Genomic DNA, 25760 nt, shown 5'->3' on the forward strand with positions numbered 1-25760 from the left:
TATAGGGCGCAGCTAGTTCAGAATTCAGTTCTGTGAAGTTTGTCTGGCCCCTGGTTGCGGCTTGGTTATGTGTGGTCTTTTGTAAAAACAAAGGCGCTTAAGGCCATATAAGAATATGCTTCGTAACTAAACAAGGGACACCGTCCATTATCTAAAGCACTTCGTGAATAAAATACACATAAAAGAGAAATTTGATTTCTTGGGAATATATTAGAACGATTTTTTTGTGTTCTTATCTTCGATTTTTTATGCCAAACGTTATAGTTCTGCCCCACTCATCGGTTAATATAAGGCGATTTTGCTTCGATATATCGATTAAGTTTATTGAAGTGTTGACATTTACAATACATTTCGATGTATTTCTTGTTTACTGAGAAGTAAACCTGAAGACTGGCGCTAAGTTATCACAAAGAAATTTTCGAGTGTACAGTTTATTGCTAACATTTTAAAGCTAAATGATAAATATACGTACCTCCTGCTTTAGCATTAGAAAATTCTGCAATTTTCTCACATGGCATATTTACGTGTTTTGTGTGATGTGCGATTATTCCCGCCTATTGACCGGTTGGTCTCTGTTATGGACACGTAGTGTTTCCTGTGAGGTACGAACTGGATTTTTGTATTTCTATGGAAGTCCATGCTTCAATTTGCTCTAAAACGTGTGGAACCCATCAATCATAACTGTTCTAATGCACAGGAAACCACGAGATATACTTTTCAACGAAATGAGGAGATAAGACACATAGTATCCAAGAAGACAGGAAGAAACATGAGGATATAACAAATAAATGAACACGGGGGAAAAGGACGAAAGAGAAGAAAAGCAAATAAATCAACCAATTTAAAATAAGACAGAATTTGCACATTTATGCCTATTGACCTGTGGTGCAATGTGACGCCAGTATTAGTGCCTCATGGCAGCTGTAATAGCAATTACAATTAGACAGCAGACAACTCCCGCTGTCTCTCTTCAGGCAGTTAAATTCTGGAGTAATGAGAAGAAAGATTTCAGTGAAGATTTAAAGTCGAGAATCGTGTCACACGGGTTGATATATTATTGATTCTTCAGGAAACAAATTTCGACATGTCCTTAAAAGTTTGATAAACTGCAAGCAAGAGAATGACGCAGTAGGTCTATCACATAATACATCTGTGACAAAACAGCTTACAAAATAGGCCTATAGAATACACAAGGGCCAGTATCAATAGTCGGAAACATCAGTACATGTCCTTAAGAAGACGCACTTGTGAGCCCTCAGACTTTACAAAAGTCTGGAAGTCTGGGGGAGGCACAGAGGCAACAAAGACTCGTTTCGACACAACACTCTTTATTATTCGACTCCGAAAATTGGCTCCCTCTTCTACAAGAGGGGGGACGAGATGTTCTAAAGAACCTTTAATGCTAAGAAGAGATAGGCCTAACTGAGATGTCCAGCTGTGAAAGAAACGCAATTTCACTTCAAAAGAGATGTTTTAAACCAATACCCAAAAGTGGAAATATAGGAGGAGCAGTAGGGAAAGAAGAAGAATAATAATAATGGTAATAGAGAAATGGTTCCAAATTCCATTTATTCCAGGCTAAACTGGATTGGGTCGACGGAGAAGCGACTGTGTTCTGATCGAGGTACTTGGAAATTTTCAAAAACGTTTTTCTGCTCAGCAGTTGGAACAGACGAACGTAGACAAGTTCAACAAAGTGAAAAAGGCACATTTCTATGAAGGGCGAAGCAGGGCTCCTATCAGAGATCAAGGTACAATTAGGCACTGGAATCTTGTGCACAATACCCAGCAATGCTACAAGGACTTGCGTCACTGTGTGCTGTAATGGCGGGTTATTTTACGACAGAGCCGAATGGTAGAATGGTTGATGACTGGTGAATTGGAAAGGATTTTGAAGGAAGCGGTCATGGTCTACTCGAGGCCATATTTCGACATTTGCCTGGAGGAAGTGAGGACAGCCGGTGTAAGCGCTACCGCTGCGCTAACCCGCCTCCGTCGCGTCACCAAGTGGGATGACGCAGCAAAACGCTTCGGGAGAGTTATGGCACACGTTGGGCGGGCAGCCCAGTACCGTGGGCCACCCACGTGACCAAAACATCTATACTAATTGCGTGGAACAGAGTTCTTTATGAGAAGCTGACAGTCACTCATCTAGTCAAGAAATTCCCAGTCCTTTCATGGGACCAGAAGGTTCATTACTGTGTTCATAAGACGTATCCTTCGTTACAAAGCAAACATTAGCAGCACCATTTTATATGTTGTCCTGCATGGGTGTCAAACTTGGTGTTTCGCTCAAGTGGATGAACAGAATGTTGAGGAGAATATTCGGACCTAAGGACGGTTACGGTAGCCGAGCAGTCTAAGGCATGCACTGTCTTCCCTCGCTCGGAAACTGGGATCGTGGGTTTGAATCCCACTCAGGGCATGGATGTTTGTGTGCGTTTTTCTGTGTTTGTGTACAGGTAGAGGCCTTGCGACGAGCTGATCACCCGCCCAAGGAGTCCTATCGAATGTGTAAGATCTAGAAAAACCGAAGTGAACGGAGAAGTTCGTGGAGGCAGGCCTAGCCCACTGGGGCTGTAGTGCCAAGGAAAAAAAAATTCGGACCTAAGAGAGACTAAGTGGTAGGAGAATGGAGAAAAATGCGCGAAGAAGAGTTTCCCCGAATATGATTAGGATGATCAAGGAGGACAAGATGAGCGGGGTATATAGCATGAACGCGAGAAAATATAAACTTACAAACAGTTTTAGCTGGAAACATCATATATAATTAACCCTGAAGATGAGAACTGCAATGTTTATCGAAAATGCACGATACCTTCAACATTCTACTCGGCGTATTTCTGAATTCATACATTAAGGGCAATAATTTGTTATCAAAAAATTAAATAGACTTCATAAAGAAGCGCAATAATATGAAGAAGGCCGCCTTTTTATGCTCATTGTGTTCTAGTGTTGATACGTAAATATTTCAGCCATTACAGACAATGGCTACTTCTCGATTGACGATATTTCCTGCTCGTTATATCTGTGCGCGCCCTTCTAACAAGAGAGAGAGAGAGAGATAGCGCCAGACTTTGCCCAATTTACCAGATATAATGTTATTTTTCACAACACTAACTTGATCTAACGCAAATTTCGTGAAAGAAAACGCCCCAACCCCTTCTTCCGTTGTTACGTTTGTTCTCTGCAATATCCTATCAAGGTCTTAAAGGCATATTATAGAAGAACACACAAAAGTTTTGATAAATTTGACGAGAAAATTCCCGGCTCTCGCAACTTATTTACTTTATCTTGTGGAGAAAAGCAAGAGGAGAGAACCGAAGTCGAACGGAAGTGAAGCAAAGCGGAAGTGCCGTGAAGGTGACGCCAATATATGTCGAGCTGTCACTCATCAGTTGCATGATGGGAAAGCATCGGCTAAGCAGCGCCGAACTTTCCTTAAAGCTCCTCTTACAACATACAGTGAAGTATCATAACTGACGTGTAAATTAAACCTTTTAAGGTACAGTGGTAACTATGAGTACCACCTGCTGCGACACTAAGATCTCCACTTTCTGTGCCTGAACGATGCTAAGAGTGAAGGACAGAGCTGTCCCTGTGCTGACCCTTCCGTTGTGTTGAGACTGAGCGCTTCGGTACTTAGGCGGCCGTGACTGGCCACTGGGCCAGCCCCGGATGATGTATGACAGAAATAGAGCATTAGGTGGAATGAGAATTGGCAGGGGGAAACGGAAGTGCTCATAGAAAACCTACCTTAGTGTCAATTTGTCCACCACAAATCCCACAGGAACTGTCCTGGGAATGAACCCGAGCCGCCGTGCTTGAATGCTGACTATGGCACGGCTTACCACTTCATGAAGACGTATGACGACACTGGAGGTATAGCTCCACATGTTCGTAACCTCGGCACTAGATGGAGGTGAGTGGTCAGCTTCACACCCCGACCGTTTTACCCCCGCCGTACCCATTATATATGGATGGGGCTCTGCGTCGTTCTGAATGCTGTGGAGAAGAGAGGAATCTCGTACCTCTGCTGGGAATCGAACCCCGCTTCCTCGGTCGTCCAGTCTGTAGTCTGGTAGCTATGGTATTAATTAAGCAATGTACTTATCCAGTGAGAGACTTGAGGACACGCCTCATGTTTGTGTTGCGAAGAAGTGGCTGTTTGCTGCACCCCAGGCGGGTCTGTTTGTCTTGCCAACAGTTTCGAGAGGGACTGCGGACAATGGTTTGCAGTACCGTCTAAATATTGGTTCAAGTGTACACGATGTAAGGCCTATTGCAAACACTGTCTCAAGCACTCTCCCGATATGAATGCATTGTCTTGTGGCGATGTCTGCAGTCATTTGGTGGAACTCCGCTAAGAAAACTGAATCATACAGGAACGTCAGGCGGGTGGCGTTTCTCGCCTGAATTCCACACAGCAGTTGCTTACGTAAAGCACGTGTTCGTACGTAGTATGTAACCAAGGGGGAGCATGTTGCGCACGCGGGAGACAAAAGAATTCACTACAAAGTTTTGCTGTGAAACTCTGAAAGAAAAAAATAAAGCGACTTGGAAGACCTGGGCGTATAGGGGAGGAAAATAAAATGGATGGGACATATTGGGCCCGAATATTTAAAACATTTCACAGTTTGGTAGCTTGTTAACAGATGATGGAAGGTGTACTAGTGAAATTAAATCCAGGATTGCCATGGCAAAAGCTGCATTTAGCAAGAAGAAGAATCTTTTTACCAGCAAATTGGACTTAAATTTGAGGAAGAAACTAGTGAAATGCTACATTTGGAGCATAGCTCTGTATGGGGCTGAAATATGAACATTTAGGGCAGTAGATCAGAAACATCTGGAAAGTTTTGAAATGGGCTGTTGGAGAAGGATGGAGAAGATCATTTGGTCCGATTATGTGAGAAATGAAGAAGTGTTAATTAGAGTCAGTGAGCAGAGGAATATCCTACATGAAATAAGAAAACGGAAGGCTAATTGGATTGGTCATGTTTTACGCAGAAACTGCCTTCTAAAAGAAGTTATCGAAGGAAAGATAGAGGGGCGGATAGAAGTGACAAGAAGACGAGGGAGAAGACGTAAGAAGATGCTGGATGACCTTGGGGACAGAAGAGGATACTGTCATTTGAAGGAGAAAGCTCTAGATCGCATTAAGTGGAGGAACTGTTTTGGAAGAGACTGTGGACCTGTCGTCTTGACAGATTACTGATGAATGAATGAATTAATGTCGAGAGAGAGATAATGCCGTTGAGACCCACATTAAACATTTGCAGTAAGGAGACTGAAGGATATAAGAGATGTAGAAATGAGGCCGGAAGTGTTGCGGCCAAGTGGCTTTATACGGAGGGGGTACCTGGCTCAAATCTCAGCTCTCCTGACTGATGCCTTTCAAGTTAAGTCAATCAACCTAAAATTCGACGCGTTACAACCTGAACGATTTAAATTATCGCCAAATAAACAAATAATGTATAAAAAGCAAGACACCGGAACAAGAAAATATTCAGACGAATGGACGTAGAAGTTTCAACTCGTGTGAGCTGGCCTTTATCTGTGACACTGTCAGCGTTTGTATAGCATTTGGTGGCAGGATGATTGATGAATTGGGAAGGAAACAGTCGTGTTCCAATCCAGACACTGTCCGTGAATCTGTCTTGGGATGCTGAGACGGTGTCCCGACAGAGATGCGAACCCAGCACCTCAAAAATACGAGTCTAGAGAGTTACCGCTGCGCTAACCCGCTCGATAGACTGGATGTAAGTGAACTTGGAACAAAGGAGAGGAGAGGGGTAGGAGTCTGGGATTCGTCTGCATATGAAGTGAAACCGCTTAGTTTGAAAAATCTAGCAGTTTGCTTTCTGCTCCACTTTAAACATTTAAATTGAGTAATCAAACCGCGGGCGCACGGACAGACGGACATCCATTGTATTCATATGCAACGTGTCAACTCCCTATATATAAAAACTGAAATAATAATAATAAATACAGATACGGATTTCAGCGGTTTGCTGGGAAACGAGGGTGCCGCTGTACAAAAGCTGCCAGATGCAGACCGCACGGGCCTATAACACCCCCCAGCCCCCACAGCCCCCAGCCTCCAGCCCAAGCTGTATGCGCAACAACATACCCCTGCTGCAGTAACTAGCTTTACCGTGCCTCGCTTTATTATGAAGATATTCTTCAGGAGTAATCAGGCGGAAGTACAACATCCCAGCAGTTGTGCAACACCCTCACTCTACCCTATGCAACTCCCTCGCTCTACCCTATCTCAGAATAACATTATACACCAGGGCCTTCCATAATAGCGTGCCCCAGGCCTGTTAGTGTCCACTCTGATTGCGCACCACAATCCGAATTGTTCGCCACTAGCGCGGGTGGCGTTCTCTTGCGTCGCGACGCCCCCAGCGTGTCTGCACAGGCACCATGTTACATCCACAAATTCACACTACTGATTTAACCTTCGTTTTAATATTATCCTCTAATATACACCTGTTTTTCGTGACTGGTCGGTCTCTTCTCTGATAACAGGTAAATCGCAGGAGATTCGAATTCAGCACAAGCCTACTAGACCAAACATTTTAGCAAAAAAATTTTCTAAGCATTTTCTTCTATTCATTCCTGCTACATGCCTCGCCCAGCTCATTTTCCTTTATTTGGTAATTCTAATATATGGCGAAGAGTGCACATTATGAAGCCTCATATTATGTAATTTTCTCCAGTCTCCTGTCATTACCATTTCCCATACGAGAGTGTGCTCAGGTGCAGGCCAAGGTGGGCCTACGTAATTACGCAGACCCGGAGGAACTCAGTCGGTGTAGTAATTATGCCATGGGCTCGATAGCCGAGGGACATGAATTCATTTCCTGGAAGGGACATGAGACTTTTCTCTTCTCAGCAGTGTCCAGAATGGCTCTGGGGCCCACTCAGCCTCCTTTCGAACGGGTACAGGTGGCTCTATCCCCGGGGGTAATGCGGTCGGTTGCGGGGGGGGGTTAAAGCTGACCACTCATCAAGTGCCAAGATTAAGAATGCGTGGAGATATACCTCACTGCCCGCATATATCTTCATACCATGACGCCTACTTGATTAATTAATGTCTCCAATTTCGGGATATGTCCGATTCGAGGTACGAGACCCTAAATTCATCCCAAACTTGGTAGGTCCTGTGTGTTCACCGGTTCTGACTTATCTCCATACAAGGTTCAGTAATGTAGTGCCGTCAATTATGGTCTGATGTGAGACCTGATGTTCCCTCGGCTGTGGCAATGTAGACTGCAGTATTTTGGGGCGTGACACCGTGCATTTTTGTATACAGCCGACTCTATTATGGAGAACTGCAATACACACCGCTCATTTCCCAATGGATTTAAAACGTTTTACCACGAAATACAGTTTGTCCCGAAACTGGATACATCTGCCCCACGTAACACTGAGAAAGAAACTCTCTTTATTCAGGTGTAGGAGTGGGGTCAGCCCGAGCCCCAAATGGGGCCACTGTAGCAGCCCCTGACGACAGGTGATCATGAACCATTCGTGATATTATCATTGGCAGCGGAAAGCCGAAAAGCTCGGAGAAGAATCTGCTCCAGTCCCACATTGTCCAAAACAAATCGCAGATGAACCGTCTTGGGATCTGAACCCGGGCCTAGGCCTGAGCTGCCTCATGACTCAATTTGAACCTCGGCCGAGCTTTTCGTGGTGTTCCTCAGTTCCTCCAGGCAAATACTAGACCAGACCATGATCACCTCCTTCCCAATCACTTCCAGTTCATTATTATTATACAGTCTGACGTCATACCTGGCCAGGTACCGACAGTGTCGCAGAAGAATCCAGAAACTGAGCCATCCAGCGCGTCCACTGGCTCCTCTTTGTGTGTGACGCCGTGGCAATGCGTGCCGCTCCGTTCACACGTTACGGCTCCAACAATGCATCATCTTGTCTCTCTTTAATTCACCCTTCCCGTCTGAGTACAGAGCCCCCGAGCGGGAGGGCGAGGTGCGCCCAAAATCTGAGGGATCCGTTTGTGTGGGTGCCCATAAGCAATTGTCCGTATCTTGGATTTATGGAAAGTAAATGCGCCGAAGAAGTAAGTTACCATAAAATAGAAATATCAGTAAACGTTATGTGGCATATTTAAAATATCCGACGAGAGTAACAAATCGAAATTACATTCACGAAGAGTAGCCTGTCGAATTTGAGAGTCCCACGGTGGTCACTATTTTCTGGGATGTGATGTCGCATAGTCCTGAAGAAGACCAACAATCTTCCCCCCGAAACGTCCTCAGCATTCCGCCTGCTTCTTGTTGCTTTCTTGCCTGACCTCATCTCCGGCTCTGAGAATGGGGTACGTTGACCAGAATCGACGATGGACTTCTACAAGATTGCACGGCGGTACGTCCATCGTATTTCAGTTCGGAAATCAGCCTCTACGCAAGCGAAATGCGCATCTTCTCCCACCGCAGAGACACCCTGTTCACTCGCGGACTGTAACTGCTTGCCAAGATCAGACAGGTTCAATATTCATAAGAGGAATCGTACCTGAGCCAGGTATGACCAACATGGCGGACAACAGCTGCTGTTTTTACTGGCGATGAAAGGGAATGTAGAACGTTGTAACCAGCGGCAAGTCGTGCAGATGGCAATGGCGCCCGTTTGAAGAAACCGACATCAAACCTGATTCTGCCATCCGATGTGACAGGAAGGGGAGGGACTGGCTCTAGAAACGCCCTGAAACCGCAGGCAATCTGCAACCTAATACGTTCTGCCATAATTCATACCATCTTTAATATATTACATGAGTATAGGTAACTGTGCTCTATTGAATAATACATAGATACTGGACCCATGGTCCACATTGTTATTTTGTTCATTATTATTGTGATGGAGCTAGAGTAGGTGAGGCTGGTTGTCAAGTGACGGGATCGCATTATGCGTGAGGTTTATTTGTTGACACAGCGAGCACATGCTCTAACCATACAGCCTCTTAGAATGAGCCTTAGTTTGGGTTTCTGAGGGAGGGACGGGGAAGTGGAGGGTTCTATTTGAGGACAAGATAATCTTTCGAGTTCTTAAGTTCCTGTAAATATCATATAGCAATTCAGTTCGTACCTCACAGGAAACACATTACGTCTTGGCTACCGAACCCAACCGGTTAATGTTGTTTACTGTGAGAACCATACGGAACATACAGATACACTGTGTGGGCAGAATATATAACAATTCAAACCGTACCTCACAGGAAACACATTACGTCTCCGCTACAGAGCCCAACCGGTTAATGCTGTTTAGGGAAACAGTCGCTGTTTATTGTGAGAACCATAGGGAACATATAAATGTAGTCTGTGGGCAGACTGCAGGGGTTTTAGTATGTTAAAGCAGTCGAATGGTGTGAAATTTGGGGAATAAATCGTTTCTGACTTAATGTAAAGAATGTATTCCGACGTTTACTTGGAGGGACTGACGAAATACAAAAGAATCCTCAAATGTCCCGAAGGCATTCGAACCTGTGACCTCCGGAGTGTATGCCAGAGGCGTTACTGCTTCAGCCAGCGTAGTCCGTTTACAAGTTATGACAGAAATAAGGAGGCTTGCGCGTACCTCTGCGGTACAGTTGATAATATTTTGGCTGTGGTCACGTCAGTCAACCAAGTTGCCTCACTGTTCATTGACGACGCCGTCAGCATCGAGACTCTAGCGTCTATCCTCTGTTGCAGGTGTCTTCAATAAACCGGGTGCTACGGAACCTTGCCGCGCAAAAGGAGCAGCAAGTGACCGCGCAGAACGAGTCCGTCTACGACAAGTTGAGGATGTTCAACGGGCAGCCCGGGGGGTGGGCCTGGTACCCCGGAACGCCTCCCACGCCGCACCTCAGCCTACCCCCAAACCCTGCAGCCGCCACGGTATTGCCTGGCGCCCAGGTCACCCGTGATGACATCCAGAAGCGAGGTGGGTACTTCGATACCAGAAACCACCACAGCCCTCAATGCTGCGGTGGAGACCCGAAATTAGCAAGTTTAGAGCAGAAATTTGGCTTGTGACACTTGTCCCAGAGCGCTGCTGATGTCATGAATGGGTAACACCAGCAGGAGTACTCGTTCTTCGTCCGGGACACGGTTGCGTTCCTGGCCATTATCTCAATATACAGTGGCTAAAATTTCAACGAAGCAATAGCAATCAAGTTAGCATATTAGAACAGACTGGAAACTAGGACTCGAAACCCACCCAAAAACTCCGCCGCAACACTTGCATATCGCTTTAACAGCCGTGGCTACCGTATAGATTGATAAAGGCACGGAGTTGTTTTCATAATATCTTTGGGTGTTCTCTGTGAGGTTCGCTGTAAGGGACAGGAAACTACATATATGTATTAGACAATGACGAATCACTCAGTACGTTGTTCTATGTTCTGTTTTCCAAAAGTTCAATTCTGAAATGGAGGTAGCAAGTCCCTTCGAATATTTTGTGTCCGCCCGAAAACTACAGACAGTTTCACAATGCGAAGACCACGAATTCAGCATAACTCATTTGCAAATCTATGCAACAGAATGTTTTCTTCCCCAGTTAATTCTGCCCTCTCTGTGGAAATAATATGTTACTGAGAGCATATCAGCTACAGCCTTGTTGAAGCGTAATGCAGCCGCAGTGAGGGGAACCCCTAACTCACCTGCGGGATAGGCCTCCCGTCACGAGTAGTGTGTTCCGTAATCTTGAGCCTTTCTCTCGTCCTGTAGCTGCTTTCGTCTCGTCACAAAAAGTCGAAACACTTTTCTTAAACCAAATACCAAAATAATTTAATTTTCAACTCCTTACATTTGTTTGCCACCGTCATAATTTGTCCCAGCTTCAATTGCCATTGACTCCCGATTCGATCCTCTGCTTCGTGGGTGTGTAAGCCAAGCTGATTCAAAGTGTCCACAGTCTGCCTAAATAAATTCCAAGCTATTTTAATGAAACCCTCCACGACCGCTTCCTTTCACGTACTTTCGAAACCGAGTATTCATAATTACCGTCCATTTCAATGATTATAGTTCGCTTGCGGACTGAAACCACGGAGTTTGTTTTTTTTTTTTCGATGATATGGTTTGTTAGGCTGTTGGGATATGGCCGTTAAGAAGACAAACATATGGCGACAGGAAATTTAAACCGATTTACTTATATCTAACTAGCTCTGTGGAGCAGCGTCCTTCTTGAGAAGCTGACAGTCGCTCAGCTACACGGTTTGTATCAAATTTGAAGGTTCATTGGGTTCTATCCAGAATCAACTGACTCTAGCCCAACTTCTAACCTCACTTATTTAGTGATGTACACATTTTATTATTATCATACCCATCTACGCGTAGGTCTTCCAAGTTATCTTCTTTCTTCAGGTTTATCGCTCATTATTTTTCAGCATTCCAGATGTATTCCATGTGTGCTACATGCCAAGCCCATCTCATGTTTGTTAATGTTGATCATCATAAGATATCTGGAGAGCATAAATTGTGAAGTTTCTCATAATGCAATCATTTCCACCCTCCTGCCACGTCCCGTCTGAAATATCTTCGAGGGTGCTTTATACCTTGAGTATGGAATCTTGCGAAGGAAAATTATTTTTCCGGTCTGGCGATTCTGGTTCCAATCATGTGTTGAAAACAGAACCTAATTCTAATGACGTCAGTATGTGATGACGCGCCATAATATGTCTTTCAGACACACTACTTCCTGTCTCTTGCGCTTAGATCTCTCCCCCCACCCCACCCCGTTCTCAGACACCCTCAGTCCGTGTTCTTCAGAATCTGCATGCACCCACAGCACTGCGAGGCACAACACGAACCGAGTTTCGAACCCATGTCATCGTGTTTCTGTCGCTTATACGGCAAGGACAAAGCGATGACATTTATAGAACAACAGTCATTAAACAAATAACTGTTGAGGGTGAGGGTTGGGGATGGGGTTGTTAGCGCACAAGCAAGTACAGCACGGCGCTATGTACACGCCTCCCCACTGCATAATACAGACAAACAGCGCGGTGGCGGGGGCGGGGGTGGGGGCGGCTTTGCCAAACATTAACAGACCTACCCATAACAGAGCAGAGCGGCCTCAACCTGTTGGCGGCAGGTGGCAACACCTGAACACCTACCGGACCAACACCGCTTCGCTTTCGGCTGGTAACAATTCCATGTTGCCATGTTAGAAACAATTACAGCACAAGGAGCTTCCTAATCTGTACCGCACCCAGTGTTCACCAACCTGTGGGACGCGACGTCTGTGTCGTAGCTCAGGCGGGTAGTCACCGGGTTCCCGGGTTCGAGCCCAGATCAGGGCATGTGGGATTTGTGGTGGACAAAGTGGCACTGGGGCGGGTTCTCTCCCAGTACTTCGGCTTCCCCTGCCGATTCTCATTCAACCGACTGCTCCACGCTCATCATCTACCGTGTGAGGCTGGTACAGTGGGCCAGTTAATGGCTGACGTACCGAGTCGACTCAGTCTCACCCCACCCCTCATACAAATTGAGAAACCGCCTAAAATGAGGAAGGGTCATAGTTCTGAAGCAGTTGAACTGGAGACTGTGCTCCACTTGTTCACTTTGCGTCCTGCTCACCGCGACGCAGTGCTCTCTGCCTCCTAAACGGCGGAACAAGGTTACACAGATTATCCGCGTCTCCAGTAACGGGAAGTCTTACTGGCATCGTGACAGTCTGCTCCAAAATGTGGGTTCCTATTTGTCAGCAGAGGCCGGGATAGCTAAGTTAGTACATTGGCTAGCGCACAGGCTGTAAGTTGTAGGATCCGGGGTTAAATTCTCTGCAGGCGTCCTCTCGAATAAATGCCTCAGTCTCTTTATTCGGCGGTAAAGCTGTCGGGGCTTGAAGCATGAAGTGCCGAAGTTAAGAATGCGTGGAATTATACCTCCATTCCCTATACGTCTTCATGTAGAAGTGCTTAATTCAGCACAGGACAACAAGCGACCCGGTAGGTCAGTTTCGTGTATGAATGTTATCCGGACCTGAGCAGTGCTCACTAGCCTGAGTGTTCAAAGCAAGAATATGTTAATTCACTTTAGATAGTAAGTTCTGTAAAGCACTGTAGACACGAAAATTTCTATTTTCTGTAACATATCGCTGTGTACTCCGATGAAAGTCAACCTAATTTTCGAAGGAAAATATCGACTCCATTTTCAGGGCTGAAGAATAAGCCAAGAAGGAAACCAGCAGAAAAAAATTGGAGCAAGAAGGGATATGTTTCGTGCTGGTTTCTTGTTTGGCTCACTCTTGAACTCTGAAGATGGAGGTGATATGTCACCCCGTAACGTCGCTTGGCTTCCACCGGAGTACACAACATTATGTCCCACAAGACAGAGCTACTCATAGTCACAGATGAGCGAACCTGGGAACCTGCGCTGTGGAATTAGATTTTCTGATTTCTTGGGGGCTTCCAGGGTAGGGGGTTTAATTTTGAGAGATTTAAATCGAGAAGGCTCTATCAGAAATATGAAATACTAAGTTCATGTAAATAATATTTAAGAATTAAATTTTATACCTTACAGAAAACACACTGTTCTCTCTCCATGACAACGACCAGTCAGTTAATTCTATTTAGGGAAGAAACAATGGAGAATCCCATGAAACACATAAACACGCAGTGTGGGCAAAATGCGAAGTTCCTTATGTTAAATGCGGTGGTATATATAGTTACCACTTTGTTTCAGAGGGTTTAAGAGGGGCAAGGCACAAGCAGCTGAAATGTCTATCTCTAAAGAAAGAAGAAATGAGGGAAAAATAGGAATTTGTTGAAATAAAGTGGAGATGAAGGTGGAAAGAGATTAAACGAGGAATGGGTGGGGGTGAGGGGGAGCATTACTGTATCTAACCAGGGCAGGAGGAGAAGCAAGGAGCAAGCAAGAGAAAATTAGTTTCTGTGAGAACTTCCCTCTGCCTGCTTCTCTCTGGCTGCGGGGAAGGGGTAGTTCCTGCAGACAGAAGAAGAACTCTGTTCCAGGTCCCCCTCCACACCACAGCAGTTCGCGGTACGGAGCGCAAGCCCTCAGGAATCGATGGCGAGCCTCCTCCATCGGGTGTTCGAAAAAATCAGACGGCACTCAGAGAATCGTAGAGAAATCGCTGTATTTCCGCCGTACTTAACGGCGCTGTCAGCTGCGCGGAATGGTAAGCCGGCCCGTGAATAATGAAATGGGAAGCACGGGGAAGCAAGCGGTGACTGCATTGTCCTGCCAACAACTCCTCAGTCAGAATGTCCGGATTTCGGGCCGAGACTTGGACCAGGATTCGACACCTGGCAGAGGCAGATTTCTCCTCTATGCTACCCCGTCTCCCTCTGGCCCCCTTCCAGTTTTCTGCCTCACGTTTCCTTCTCTGAGGTTGAGAATATAAGGAGCTTCACCTCCATTCCATTAGACGTTCCGGCAGAAGGATGTGAACGCTTGTAGTTACGTGAGGGCACACGGACAGGTCGGCTAACCCTTCAGCGGGGTGAGGGTGGGAGATGTATCGTAATGCCTCTGCATCCCCCCAATCAATGAAGCGTGTACGGCGCCTGCGCTCTCCTGCCACAGCTTGACTCTGCTATTGCAGCCAAGAAATGTTCTAACTACTGCAACAGTGCATTAAGAAACAATTTGAATTTACATATTCATTTGCTTGTGTTTCTGGGCGTTATCCATCGTCCTGTTTCTGTTTAAAACAGAAGGATTCGAAGAATGGTTTCTGTCTCCGTCTTCAGGTGGAACCTGCTCAGTTGTGCCCAATATTCCCTGTCTCCTGACCTCTTTTAGACCTCACGTATTTGTTTGTTTACTTAGGCTGGGAACCTAAGGAGAGGAAAACTCTCAGAGGACTTGGGCGTACACCTGACCCGAGTATAATATTGAAACGGGTTTTACAGAAATAGAGTGATATATATGTTTGGAAGTAGCGTCCAGTGGTGAGGTAAATGTAAAGTTGTCCCTGTACTTAACTAATAAGCACTACGCCCTGAAGGCGTATGGGGGGAGTGGATGTATAGAGACACATTTTAGTGACCTCGGCACTAGCTGGAGGTTAGTGATCAGCTTCAAGCTCCTGCTGCTTTACTCCCGGGAAAAGAACCGCTGTACCCATTGGATAGGAGGCTGGGTGGGCCCCAGAGCCGGTCTGGATGATTTGGAGAGGAGAAAATTCTGACCCTACTGGGATTCGACCTCCGACACCTCGGTCGTCCAGCCCGTAGCCAGTCGCTATACTGACTGCGCTATCCCAGTGGGGCATTGTGTAAATAAGAGTAGGCTGGGATATGATGCCGTGTATTCTGGTATAAATTTGCCTATGTTTCGTGAGAAGTACTGTCCCCATCTTCACGGTCGAGGAGTAGGCCAAGTAGGTAATGGGCAAAAATCAAACAGCAAATAGAAGGAAACAGGAGTAAACTTGTACCGGACTGAACGGCGTCACACCCTTCACATAGTCTGTTCTAAATTGTCCTGACTCACCAAGTCCAAAAATATTGCACACGTATTGTTTTCACATTTGTAGACCAGCTCAAATTGAAGAATTGTTCCCGAGCTTAAACGGGGCTACAAACTAGTGGAGGGTACTGTACACGGCAGTCAGAGTGTGCGAGGAAGCAGAAGAGAAGGGGATGAAGAAGAAGATGGAGAAGGGATGGGATGATGGAACACGAGAGGGTGGAAAGGGAGAATTGAACTTGGTGCGTTATGTTCGTGAGGTTTTGTTCTTGCAAGAAAAGAAGGGAAAAAAACAACAAATTGAAAAACAAGGGACATTCCGAAATAGAACCCGTCGGTAGGAACAATGGTCAGAGGAAGTAAAAGAGTAATACTAATTAAACGATTCAATTTAATTAATAAAGATTTAATTGGAGAGCAAATTTCTAATCTAGCAAATCGGCTCACTTCACTCATTGAGAAGCTCGGTCTCACCCTAAGAGTGAGAGCGTCGCCCAAGCAGGGCAATGTGTGTCGGTTTCCATGGAAACCAGATGCAAAACTAATCCCAGTTTCGTATAACTCCTGGCTGTTTCGGTCGTCGCTACGCGCAGCACTGCCCTCTGAGTGACGCCTTGTACGCTGCTACAAGTTTGCACTTATATCCTGAAGATAAAGGCAGCATTTTCCTCCGAAACATCAGTGAACTAACAGACTGCGCGGCGCCACATTTCAAGATGCGAAAAACTTCGTAATATTGGTTACGAATTACAATAGGAGCAGAAGATGGCAGAAATAAACAGCAGCAAGATTTCAGTCGGTATTACAGTACCCTCAGTCGGTACCACGAAGTCAACCTTTACCGAGATCTAACCGTAGATAATAATGATGATGATGACTATTATTATTATATCGAGTTCTCTTTCCGGAAGAATTCAACTTCATAGCGTGAATATTCGGTAAAATCGAGATTTCAGAGTGTCCCACAAGGGCTGTAATGTGTAAGGGTAGGGTCAATAGAAGGGCTATCTGGGAAACCGTAGCTAGAAGTGGAAACCGTCACACTTTCCCCTTGAATGTTGAATGGGCACAGTTCTGTTATAAGCAGTAATGGAGTACTCTCTGTACAAGGCCGGTGTAACTGAATCTGTATGTCTGTTAAAACCCTGTAAAGTGGTTAATATATGTACTACCTGCTTTAACATTAAAAACGCTTCATTTTAACCACAAAATGAATTTATATGTTCCGTATAGTTCTCACAATAAACAGCGACTGTTTCCCTAAACAGCATTAACCAGTTGGGCTCTGTAGCGGAGAAGTAATGTGTTTCCTGTGAGGTACGGACTGAATTGCTATATACTCTGCCCACACAGTGTATCTGTATATTCCGTATGGTTCTCACAGTAAACAGCGACTGTTTCCCTAAACAGCATTAACCGGTTGGGCTCTGTAGCGGAGACGTAATGTTTCCTGTGAGGCACGAACTGAGGGTTTTATATATTATTTGATACTAGCCTTCTTTCCCCAAGAGTGTCATGAGTCTCGTGGTACTCGGAACTAAGAATCAACGTGCTGGCGAGAGCCCATAGTAATTTACTGGACTTCTTTTCCCAACAACATTTGCATCTTCTGGCTGGCAAGGAAGCTATTCATGTTGGACACAGTATTGATGTTTCGTGGCAGTTGTGCTAACATCTGCAGCTAGACTGCAGACAATTCCTGCTACTATATCATGCCTCAGAGAGTCAAAAAATGACTATATTAGACCTAAATTAACAAAACTGAAGAGAAGGTGACGTTATTTCCAACTGAACCTAACAGAACTCCAGAGATGCAAACTTCGGTTCAGAAATGTAGGTCTGAAGCCTGCATGGGACCTACCTGTTACGTAGAGAGAAGCAGCTGAGTTACAGTTTGCCTAGAAAGCTCCCCCGCAAATGATCTCTCATTCTGCAAGAGATAACCAGAGAAGAAACTCTTCAACACAAAGTCTAGTAAATTAAGAGAAGAGGAACTTGTCTTCTCCGGTTCTTAAAGCGACCTCGAGCTTGGAAGCCTGTGATTAGATTCAGTGGAGCAACTGAGCCGCTACTGCTGCAATTTCCAGCCACGTGGAAAAAAGAAGGAAGGAGTAGGAGAAGGGAGAGAAATAAATAAAAAAAAAAACAACAAACACAACACTAACCCCCACCCCTTTCTCTTTCAGTTTCATCAAGCCGACCTGTCCGGACATGTCCTCCGTAAGCTGTCATTTGTCTTGTGCCTCTGCACTTGATCTCATTACAGTTCTGAATTATACAGGGCAAACATACGTACGTTTCGTGGCACGACACGCTCATTTCGTCACGAAATAAGGCATGTCGCTTAAAAGTAGTTCTATAAGTTCCCCATAGACGGCTACGTTATGATTGTCTGTAGCTTTCGGCACGAAGTTCTCAGCGTCTAGACTATAGAGCGTCGAATGATAGGATGACAAATGGATGATTTTGAAGTGGAAAGGTTTTGGGAGGAAACGGGTTGGGCCTAATAATGGCGCTAACTTAACATGTACCTGGAACAACTGAGGAACACCACGAAACATGTGAGGATAACCTGTGTACAGACCGAGACTCGAACGAAGCACCTCTCGAATGCGAGTATATAGCGTTACCGTTACTTGAACCTGACAGGTCCGTTACGAAGTTACGAATAACACAGACACATTGTATAGAATTTTGGATGGTAAAGAAGGCGGTAAATATACTTACCGTTGTGCTAAGTGCATGTAAGAGAGCCTTACCGACGTCAATGTCAAGGTAAACTGGAACTGTGTTTAATTTATACTTTCCCTCGTCATAATTTGGGGCCGGGATAGCTCAGTCGATATAACGACTGGCTGCGGGCTGGACGAGCGAGGGGTCGGAGTTCAAGTCCCGGTAGGGACAAGAATTTTCTCTTCTCCACGTCGTCCAGACAGACATTGGGATCCACCAAACCTCCTATCTAAGGGCATGGGGGGCCCTTTCCACGGGGGTAGAGCGGCCGGGGCGTGAAGCTGACCACTAACCTCCAACTAGTGCCGAGGTAAAGAAAATGTGGCTTTATATATCCACTCCCCCATACGCCTTCATGGCATAGCACTTAGTTAGTTAAGCACAGGGACAGCTTTACCTTTTTACCTTTTCCTCGTCGTCACTAAGAGAGGCGCTTGCCCCGCTCTGTCGGGCCACCAGAGCTTTCCCAACTGAGTAACAGCGTGGGGTGGCCGCGCCATAGCTGAAGCGGTCAGTCACTGGCTTCCCGATCCCGGGTCTGGTCAAGTGGGATTTGTGGTGAACAAAGTGGCGCTGGGGCAGGTTTTCTCCGAGTACTTCGGTTTCCCCTGCCAATCTTCATTCCACCAGTTGCTCCACAATCACCCTCACCTATCATCTGGGGCTGGTACAATAGGCCAGAAGTGGCCGCAATACAAGGGACTTAGTCCCACCCCGCCTTCAATAAAAAAAACCGCGTGGGGCAGAATTCCGAACAGTTCCTCGCTTTCCTCGTGCGTCAGTTCAGGACTGTCTCAGTACCCTGAGTGCACAGTGTTCAGTGGTTTCATGAACTGGTGAGGATATGGAAGCAAGCGGTTGTGGCCTTCAGGAACTGAGGAAAGCCACGAAAAGCCTCAATCACGAGCATGTACGGAATTCGAACCGATAACCACCCGGATTCAAGTCTACATCGTTACCGCTACAGTAACCTGCGCCTGTTTTTAGGCCACACCGTCAGAACTTTTTTCTTTAAGATTCGCGTTGCTGAACAGCTAGGTCGCCCTGTTTTGCGAAGTTTCCCCAACAAGAGCAAGATTTGTGAAAGCGCGCCATATGGGCCGTGATGTTGCGTCATAACCCTGCGCAAACGTAAGTACCGCCGGCCTTGTGCACACAATTAATAATATTGTTAGCCATCAAATATAATAAAGAGTTTCCAGATCACTGACTGTCGCCTTCTGCACCCAAACGAGCTCAGCCTAATCCAATGTCTGGCTGTATTACATTATATCCCGTGGTGTAATGTCTTTATCGTGTAACAGATAGGGGTGTGTGTCCCCCTCCCACTTAGGGTGAAAGCCACGTGTTTGTTGGTGAAGCCCCGTAGCTCCTACACTTAAATACACGGCACAAGATAATCGCAAATTTATAGCATAATCAAATATTGCCTTAACTGGATTACAGCCCATACTCGTTAGAGTAACATGATGTTGGCTATTGGGGACACTTGCCAGACCTAGATATAGATGGGAGGATAACATTAAACTATATCTTAAAGGGTACAAAAGAACGCATGATGAGGAGCTTCATAATTTGTATTCTTCGTCAGTATTATCAGAATTGTGCTACTCCGGGATGTGACTCCGTGTACTTTAACAAATAGAGAACACAAATCTTAAGAAATATGTTGTTTCTAACTTCAAGGAAAATTCTATTCTACCATGAAGGCAGAGACAGCAGATTCTTTCAAACTGTACGGCGTCACATAAAACAAAATAATAATCTTAATATTCACCACCATGACAACCTCAAATTCAAAATACAATTACGATCATCAAACCAAGGAGACACAGGTAAGAAGGGCATGTAGCAAGCATGGGAAGGTTTAGAAATGCTTGCAGAATTTTACGCGGAAACCTTGAGGAAAGTGTCCTCCTGGGAAAGCTGTGCGTGAGGGTGTGGCCCGGATTCATAGGACTTAAGAATAGGGACCAGGGACTTCTTGACGAGCTGAGCGGCTGTCAGCTTCTCAAGAAGGAGTCAGTTGTGACAGTGTGATAATTGTGTGCTGTGTGTGTGTGCAGCGGGAGATGCGGTGCACGAGAGCACCTCAGACGGGAACTCGGAACACAACTCGTCAGGTGATGACGACTCCCAACTGCGCCTGCGCCTCAAGAGGAAGCTGCAGAGGAACCGCACGTCCTTCACCAATGAACAGATCGACAGCCTTGAGAAAGGTAACGGCTCTTCTTGGGGTCTCCATGTTCTTGCCCTGCCGCCTCAACAGCTCCTTGCACTGCCATCGCGTCACCTCCTCTGTCACGAAATTTGAGGCTCTCATTGCGGTCAGTATTAAGATTACCGTCTTCTCGGGTCTTTATATCAGAGTACACGTCGTCACGTCCCAGAATATTACGTGATGGACAACCAAGGGGTCGGAGTTCGAGTCCTAGTTGAGTCAAGAATTTTCTCTTGTCCGCGTCGGCTCTGCGGTCAACCCAACCTCCTATCCAATGGGTACCAGGAGCTCTTTCCCGGGGTGTAAAGCGGCCGGGTCGTGAAGCTGACCACTCACCTCCAACTAGTGCCGAGGTCAAGGAAACGTGGGTCTATACATCCACTCCTCCATATGTCCTCATGGAGTAATGCTTAATTAGTTAAGCGCAGGGACAACTTTATCATTTTACACCACCGCAAAGTTGTAACAGGAGGTTACAGAAAGTTACTACCCAGGAACTTCCTACATTTCTCCGGGTACTGTTAGGGTGATGAGGTCAGGAACAGAGAGATGGGCCCGGCATTTAGCATGTGTCGGTGGGATGAGAAACGCATACAAAATATGGAAGGGAAAAGACCTCTTAGGAGACAAAGACATAGATGGGAGAATACTATTAAAATGGCTCTTACAGAAATAGGATGTGGCAATGTGGACTTATCTGGCTCATATCGGGGTCCAGTGACAGGCTGTTGTGGATACGGTTATGAATCATCGGGTTCCATGAAACAAGCTTAGCGACTAGCAGCTCCTTGGTGGAATTAGTATTGAGCGTCTCTCCTGCGTATCCTTCACGGTCCTGTTGAAAGGCCGAAATGAAATTCTATCCTGCATAATTTTTCGGATCACTGTGCGAGAGGAAAAGGTAAAGTTGTAAGATAAAGAAAAAGATGGTGGGACCGAAGCTATTTATGTTGACGGAACACTCCACTGGGTCAGGTCCTAGCAGTTAATTCTGCACTGCATGCTACAAGGCTGGCTTCTCCACGGACCGAATTGCTGTTACAGGTCTGAATTTAACAAGAAATTCCCCTTAAGCAAGTTGATGCTATACAGAGCCGGTTGGCTCAGCGGTGACGCGCTGTTCGAATCTCGACAGGGGTACCGGCTTTCCTCATTGAGGTTTTACGTGGTTTTCTCTGTCCCTCAAGGCATATTTCGGGGTAGTACGGCCAGAACGACTTCCTTTCCAATTTGTTCAGTCTTCCTCATACCCGACGCTATTTAAAACACATTATGAAACGTGGCAAATGTGCTACAGGAGAACATAGTGTGTTTCGGAGGAACCTGCTGTCTCTATCCTCAGGACAGAATCATATACAGAATCACCTTCTTTGCCACGTACCGTACATGGTCTCAAGGGACCAAGACAACTTAAAGAGAAAGTGAGAGACAGATCGAAGGACAGATTTGATTTTTATTTCTCCTCTCTTTAATCGGAGCCATTGTCTCCTGTTCTTAGCCCCCTGCCTCGTGTCTTGTCGCAGAGAACAACAGCGCGAGTTGTGGGTTGTTCTTTCAGCCTTTCGTTTCATTCACTCAAGTCTACTGCCTCCAAATTCCAGACCCTACGAAGGACTCTGGTGTAGCGGAAACCTTCCACATTTGTATTCGAGAGGTTCTTGGTTCGAATTTCGACCAGGACACTGGATATTCTGATTGAAGTTTACTTCAGTCTTTCTAGACAAATGCCGACATAGCAACTCTGTTAGGAAAAGATCATTTTCTGCCAAAACCGTTTCAATTTAACATTCAGCAACGCCATCTGACGCTATACTGTGTAACTACTGGCAGAGTCGCTAAGTAAGCCACAAACCACTTAGCAGATGCATACAACTAACTTGCATCCTTCTGTCCTCTTATTCCTTTCTGTTGTGTCTTGTGACACTTTTTTTTGTGCAGCAATTGAATCATGGCTTCCGTTCAAGCACGATATGTTTATATGTGCTTTATGGAATCACATAAAGCAGTTTCACATTACCGTTGAAATATCACGGCCCATATTCTGGGCTATGAATAGAACAAACATTTTTATTCTGTTCACGTTCCAATTTAGTTGTTTCAGAAAAATGATTAATCCCGAAAGGAACAAGCACTTGTCCTCTTTCCAAGCTCATTGTGACTTCCTCGAGCGAACTTTATTTAACGTTTCAGATGCAACGCAATGTAAACCTTTCCCTGTAAAACTTTATACGAAATTGTTCGTAGAGACGGTGTAACCTCCTCGGAAACAGTATCACATGATCTGAGTGTGCTTCGCTGCATGAACACTTTGAAGCCGAAAGTTTATCAAATAATGTTTGTGAAATTCATTTCGAATCTAATAGAAAATATACCTAGTCCCCATTACAAAAGCCAAGCGGTTGGTACTGTTTACTGTGAGATTATTCCGAAACACATAAATATTTGTTACACTGTGTGGGCAAAATGAAACGTGAAGAATGCCTTCTTCTGGGACGTGGCACCGTGTTGATCTTGCGTGAACCGACGTTTCGGAGGAACGTATCGCCTCCATCTTCAGGGTTAAAAAAATTCGCGAGCGAGGAACCAGTGTAAGAAGGTGGTTGCAGTTTCACAATATCTATACGGCTCCATACTCCAGAAGACGGAATTCTTCATAGTCACATAACGTGAAAACAAGAAATCTTACAAAATGAAAAATTCCTGAGTGTTACAGCATTTGGTGTGTCCTCTAAAGGATCACAGAACTTGAGTGAAATTGATCCCACAACAAAAGAAAACCTTAGCAGTACTTGCAGAAGATATTAAGACATGAAAATAACGTAAAGCCTAGTGCTTGTAAGTCGAAATTCAGTGAGCAGGTTAAAGACTGGAAGCAAATTGTAGCTCTCTTCTATCTTTCTGCCTTGTCCTTTGCCAGGCAACAACACCTTACGCTGGTTAATGTACGTGCCGGACATCCCCTTTCGAACACTCACTTAACTTTCGTTTGAGAAGTGTGGGGAATTTGCCCCTTCCCTTGTGCACCTGCAGGGGCCGCGATACACTGGTTGATACTAACGAACTCGGGGAATTCCCTCGGATCTGGAGGACCGCACAGTATTGGCGGTCTCTGTGAAGCGTGTCCACTTCACGTTCGAATTAGCGGCAGAAGAATATGGGATTGGTACCGGCACTGCGCGGTGCGGTACTTTTCTCAATGAATAGCAGTCGGATATAAAGACAATCGCCCATTAATCATTTCTGCGTCGTTTTTCCGACGCTGTGTGTGTTATATGGCGCTGAATGGGAGGGTGATTGTTGAATGATGAATTCGAAATCATTCGGAAAGAATTGGTCTTCACCTAATTTCAGCTACTGCCCTGGCATTTCCTGGAAGCACTCAAGAACTCCCCAACATTCCTCGGTGTCCCGGTCAGGATTTGAACTCAGAACTTTCCGACTACAATGAAGGAGAAGGCTACATTCATCAGTATCTTGTCAATGTTACTCTTTTGTTCACGTCTGATTGTTGCATAACAGTTGTGGCGTATTTCATTCCTGAAGACAGTCTGCTTCTTCTTGTTTTCAGAGTTCGAGCGAACGCACTACCCAGACGTCTTTGCGCGGGAAAGACTGGCAGAGAAAATCGGCCTTCCCGAAGCACGAATTCAGGCAAGTCTCAAGTTGAATCGAAACTGATAATTAAAAGGCTGGAACTAAAGGCGAATTCTTGTGAACCGTTTGCACTTGCACTCAGTTCTGTGTCCCACGGCTTCTGAATCTGTCGTCTCCACCAATTCGAAACTGAAGATCAGCTTATGTAACCGTGCACTTGTTATCAAATTCACTCAAATTTATAGCGAATACTTAGTTGTTTTATACCTGTTTAATTCTATAAATTACGTGAGTTTCTGTTCTTGTGGTACAGTGCAAAGTGATCTATGTCCACTTATGTTTGTTCATATGACAACCTTTTAATTCAGAAAGCGGTAACTGGACGTCCATCGTAACGCGGTTCTGAATGATGCAGACGTCCTCAATTGTAATAATACACACTGACAGTATTGTTGCAACAAATAAACAGTTTCATTTTTAATTGTTTCTTGCATCCTGTTGTGTATTTAATCAATATTAGAGTTAATTTTACCGTCTACACAACACGTTTTTATTATTATCATTATTATAATAATATTATATATATATAATAATAATAATAACGTGTTGTGTAGACGGTAAAATTAACTCTAATATTGAAATAGTTTCATTGTTTAAGTATAATTTAATTTAAAAAAAATAACTCTGGCGAGCAACGGGCATTTGTAATAGTCCTTTATAAAAATTTGTAGTTCTTTCATGTAATTTCCATATCGAATAAAATATTTTGGGTAGCCTCTTCTGGCGAAAAAATCAAACATGAATTATAATCGAAGAGAAGTATCTAGGTCAAATTTGCCTGCCTATTTCTGAACTCCAAATTCACTGCGAGGATTCTGAATTTCAGAATCCGGTTGCAAATCTTCAATTAAACGTGTATGTATCTACAGTCCGTCAATAAGAGGCGTCGTCCCTCTTTAAACAAATGGACGACGCCCCTTATGACGTGGAATAGGATTTTACGAAAAAATTTTAATAGAAACTTTTAATGGATTTTAATTGATTATTTAAGCTATTTTTAAGTGGACTGCAACACGCGGTTTTAGCTCACAACAGAGAAGTGTAGCAGTTTGGCTGCATTAAGACACCTGAAGATGGCAATCTATGGCCGAAACATGTTGTGTTAAGTGTTAAATTGTGAATAAGCAATTGTTGCATTATTGACGGACTGTGGATAAATAGACGTTTCACTGCGAAGAGTTATGAAGTTTTCTAAAACTGAAAACTCTATAGCATTTCCTCTCAGACAGACTTCCCCGAACAGTTTACATGGACAGGAAACACTGTAGCAGACTCTCAAAATAAAGATATCCCTCCGCCGCGACTTTATATAGTTCCAGTGTGTCTTTTGTTATTGTGTTAAGATGCATGATATGTCCCGAGCGAGGTCTCACAGAAACGGAGCCGTGTGGCTGTGTGTTTCTGATTACATACACATCACTGACTCCATTAAATTACTGCATATCTCTCCCATTGCATTCGTAATGTTCGAGACAGATACATTGCGTTCTAAAAGAGGCTTCAGTAGTCGAGCATCACCAGCGCCATCAAATAGCAGCGGGCGTTAGATTAGGTTACACTCGTTGAATTTCCACTAAAGGCAGACGTAGATTTCTCTTTGCCTAAAGCTACGGGCTCTTCATGTTAAAAATTTGCAGTCTTATATATATATATACACACATACATACTCCAGCCTATAGGCCTATATACAGTATGTACTACTTGAGAAC

The 25760-nt window shown here is 44.9% G+C and overlaps 1 protein-coding gene across 2 annotated transcripts in view; it reads left to right on the forward strand.

Annotated features, from left to right (window-relative positions):
* The window catches only part of LOC111870927 (paired box protein Pax-6), a 113957-nt gene that overhangs the window by 65888 nt on the left and 22309 nt on the right, over positions 1–25760 (forward strand). For both annotated transcript variants that reach the window (XM_023863568.2, XM_033754048.1), the window contains exons 5-7: positions 9717–9948; positions 20243–20395; positions 23966–24048. In XM_023863568.2, the coding sequence (XP_023719336.1) occupies positions 9717–9948; positions 20243–20395; positions 23966–24048 (468 nt within the window). The remainder of the gene's footprint in view (positions 1–9716; positions 9949–20242; positions 20396–23965; positions 24049–25760) is intronic.

This window comes from Cryptotermes secundus, unplaced genomic scaffold (assembly GCF_002891405.2).
Source record: "Cryptotermes secundus unplaced genomic scaffold, Csec_1.0 scaffold928, whole genome shotgun sequence".
NCBI lineage: Eukaryota > Metazoa > Arthropoda > Insecta > Blattodea > Kalotermitidae > Cryptotermes > Cryptotermes secundus.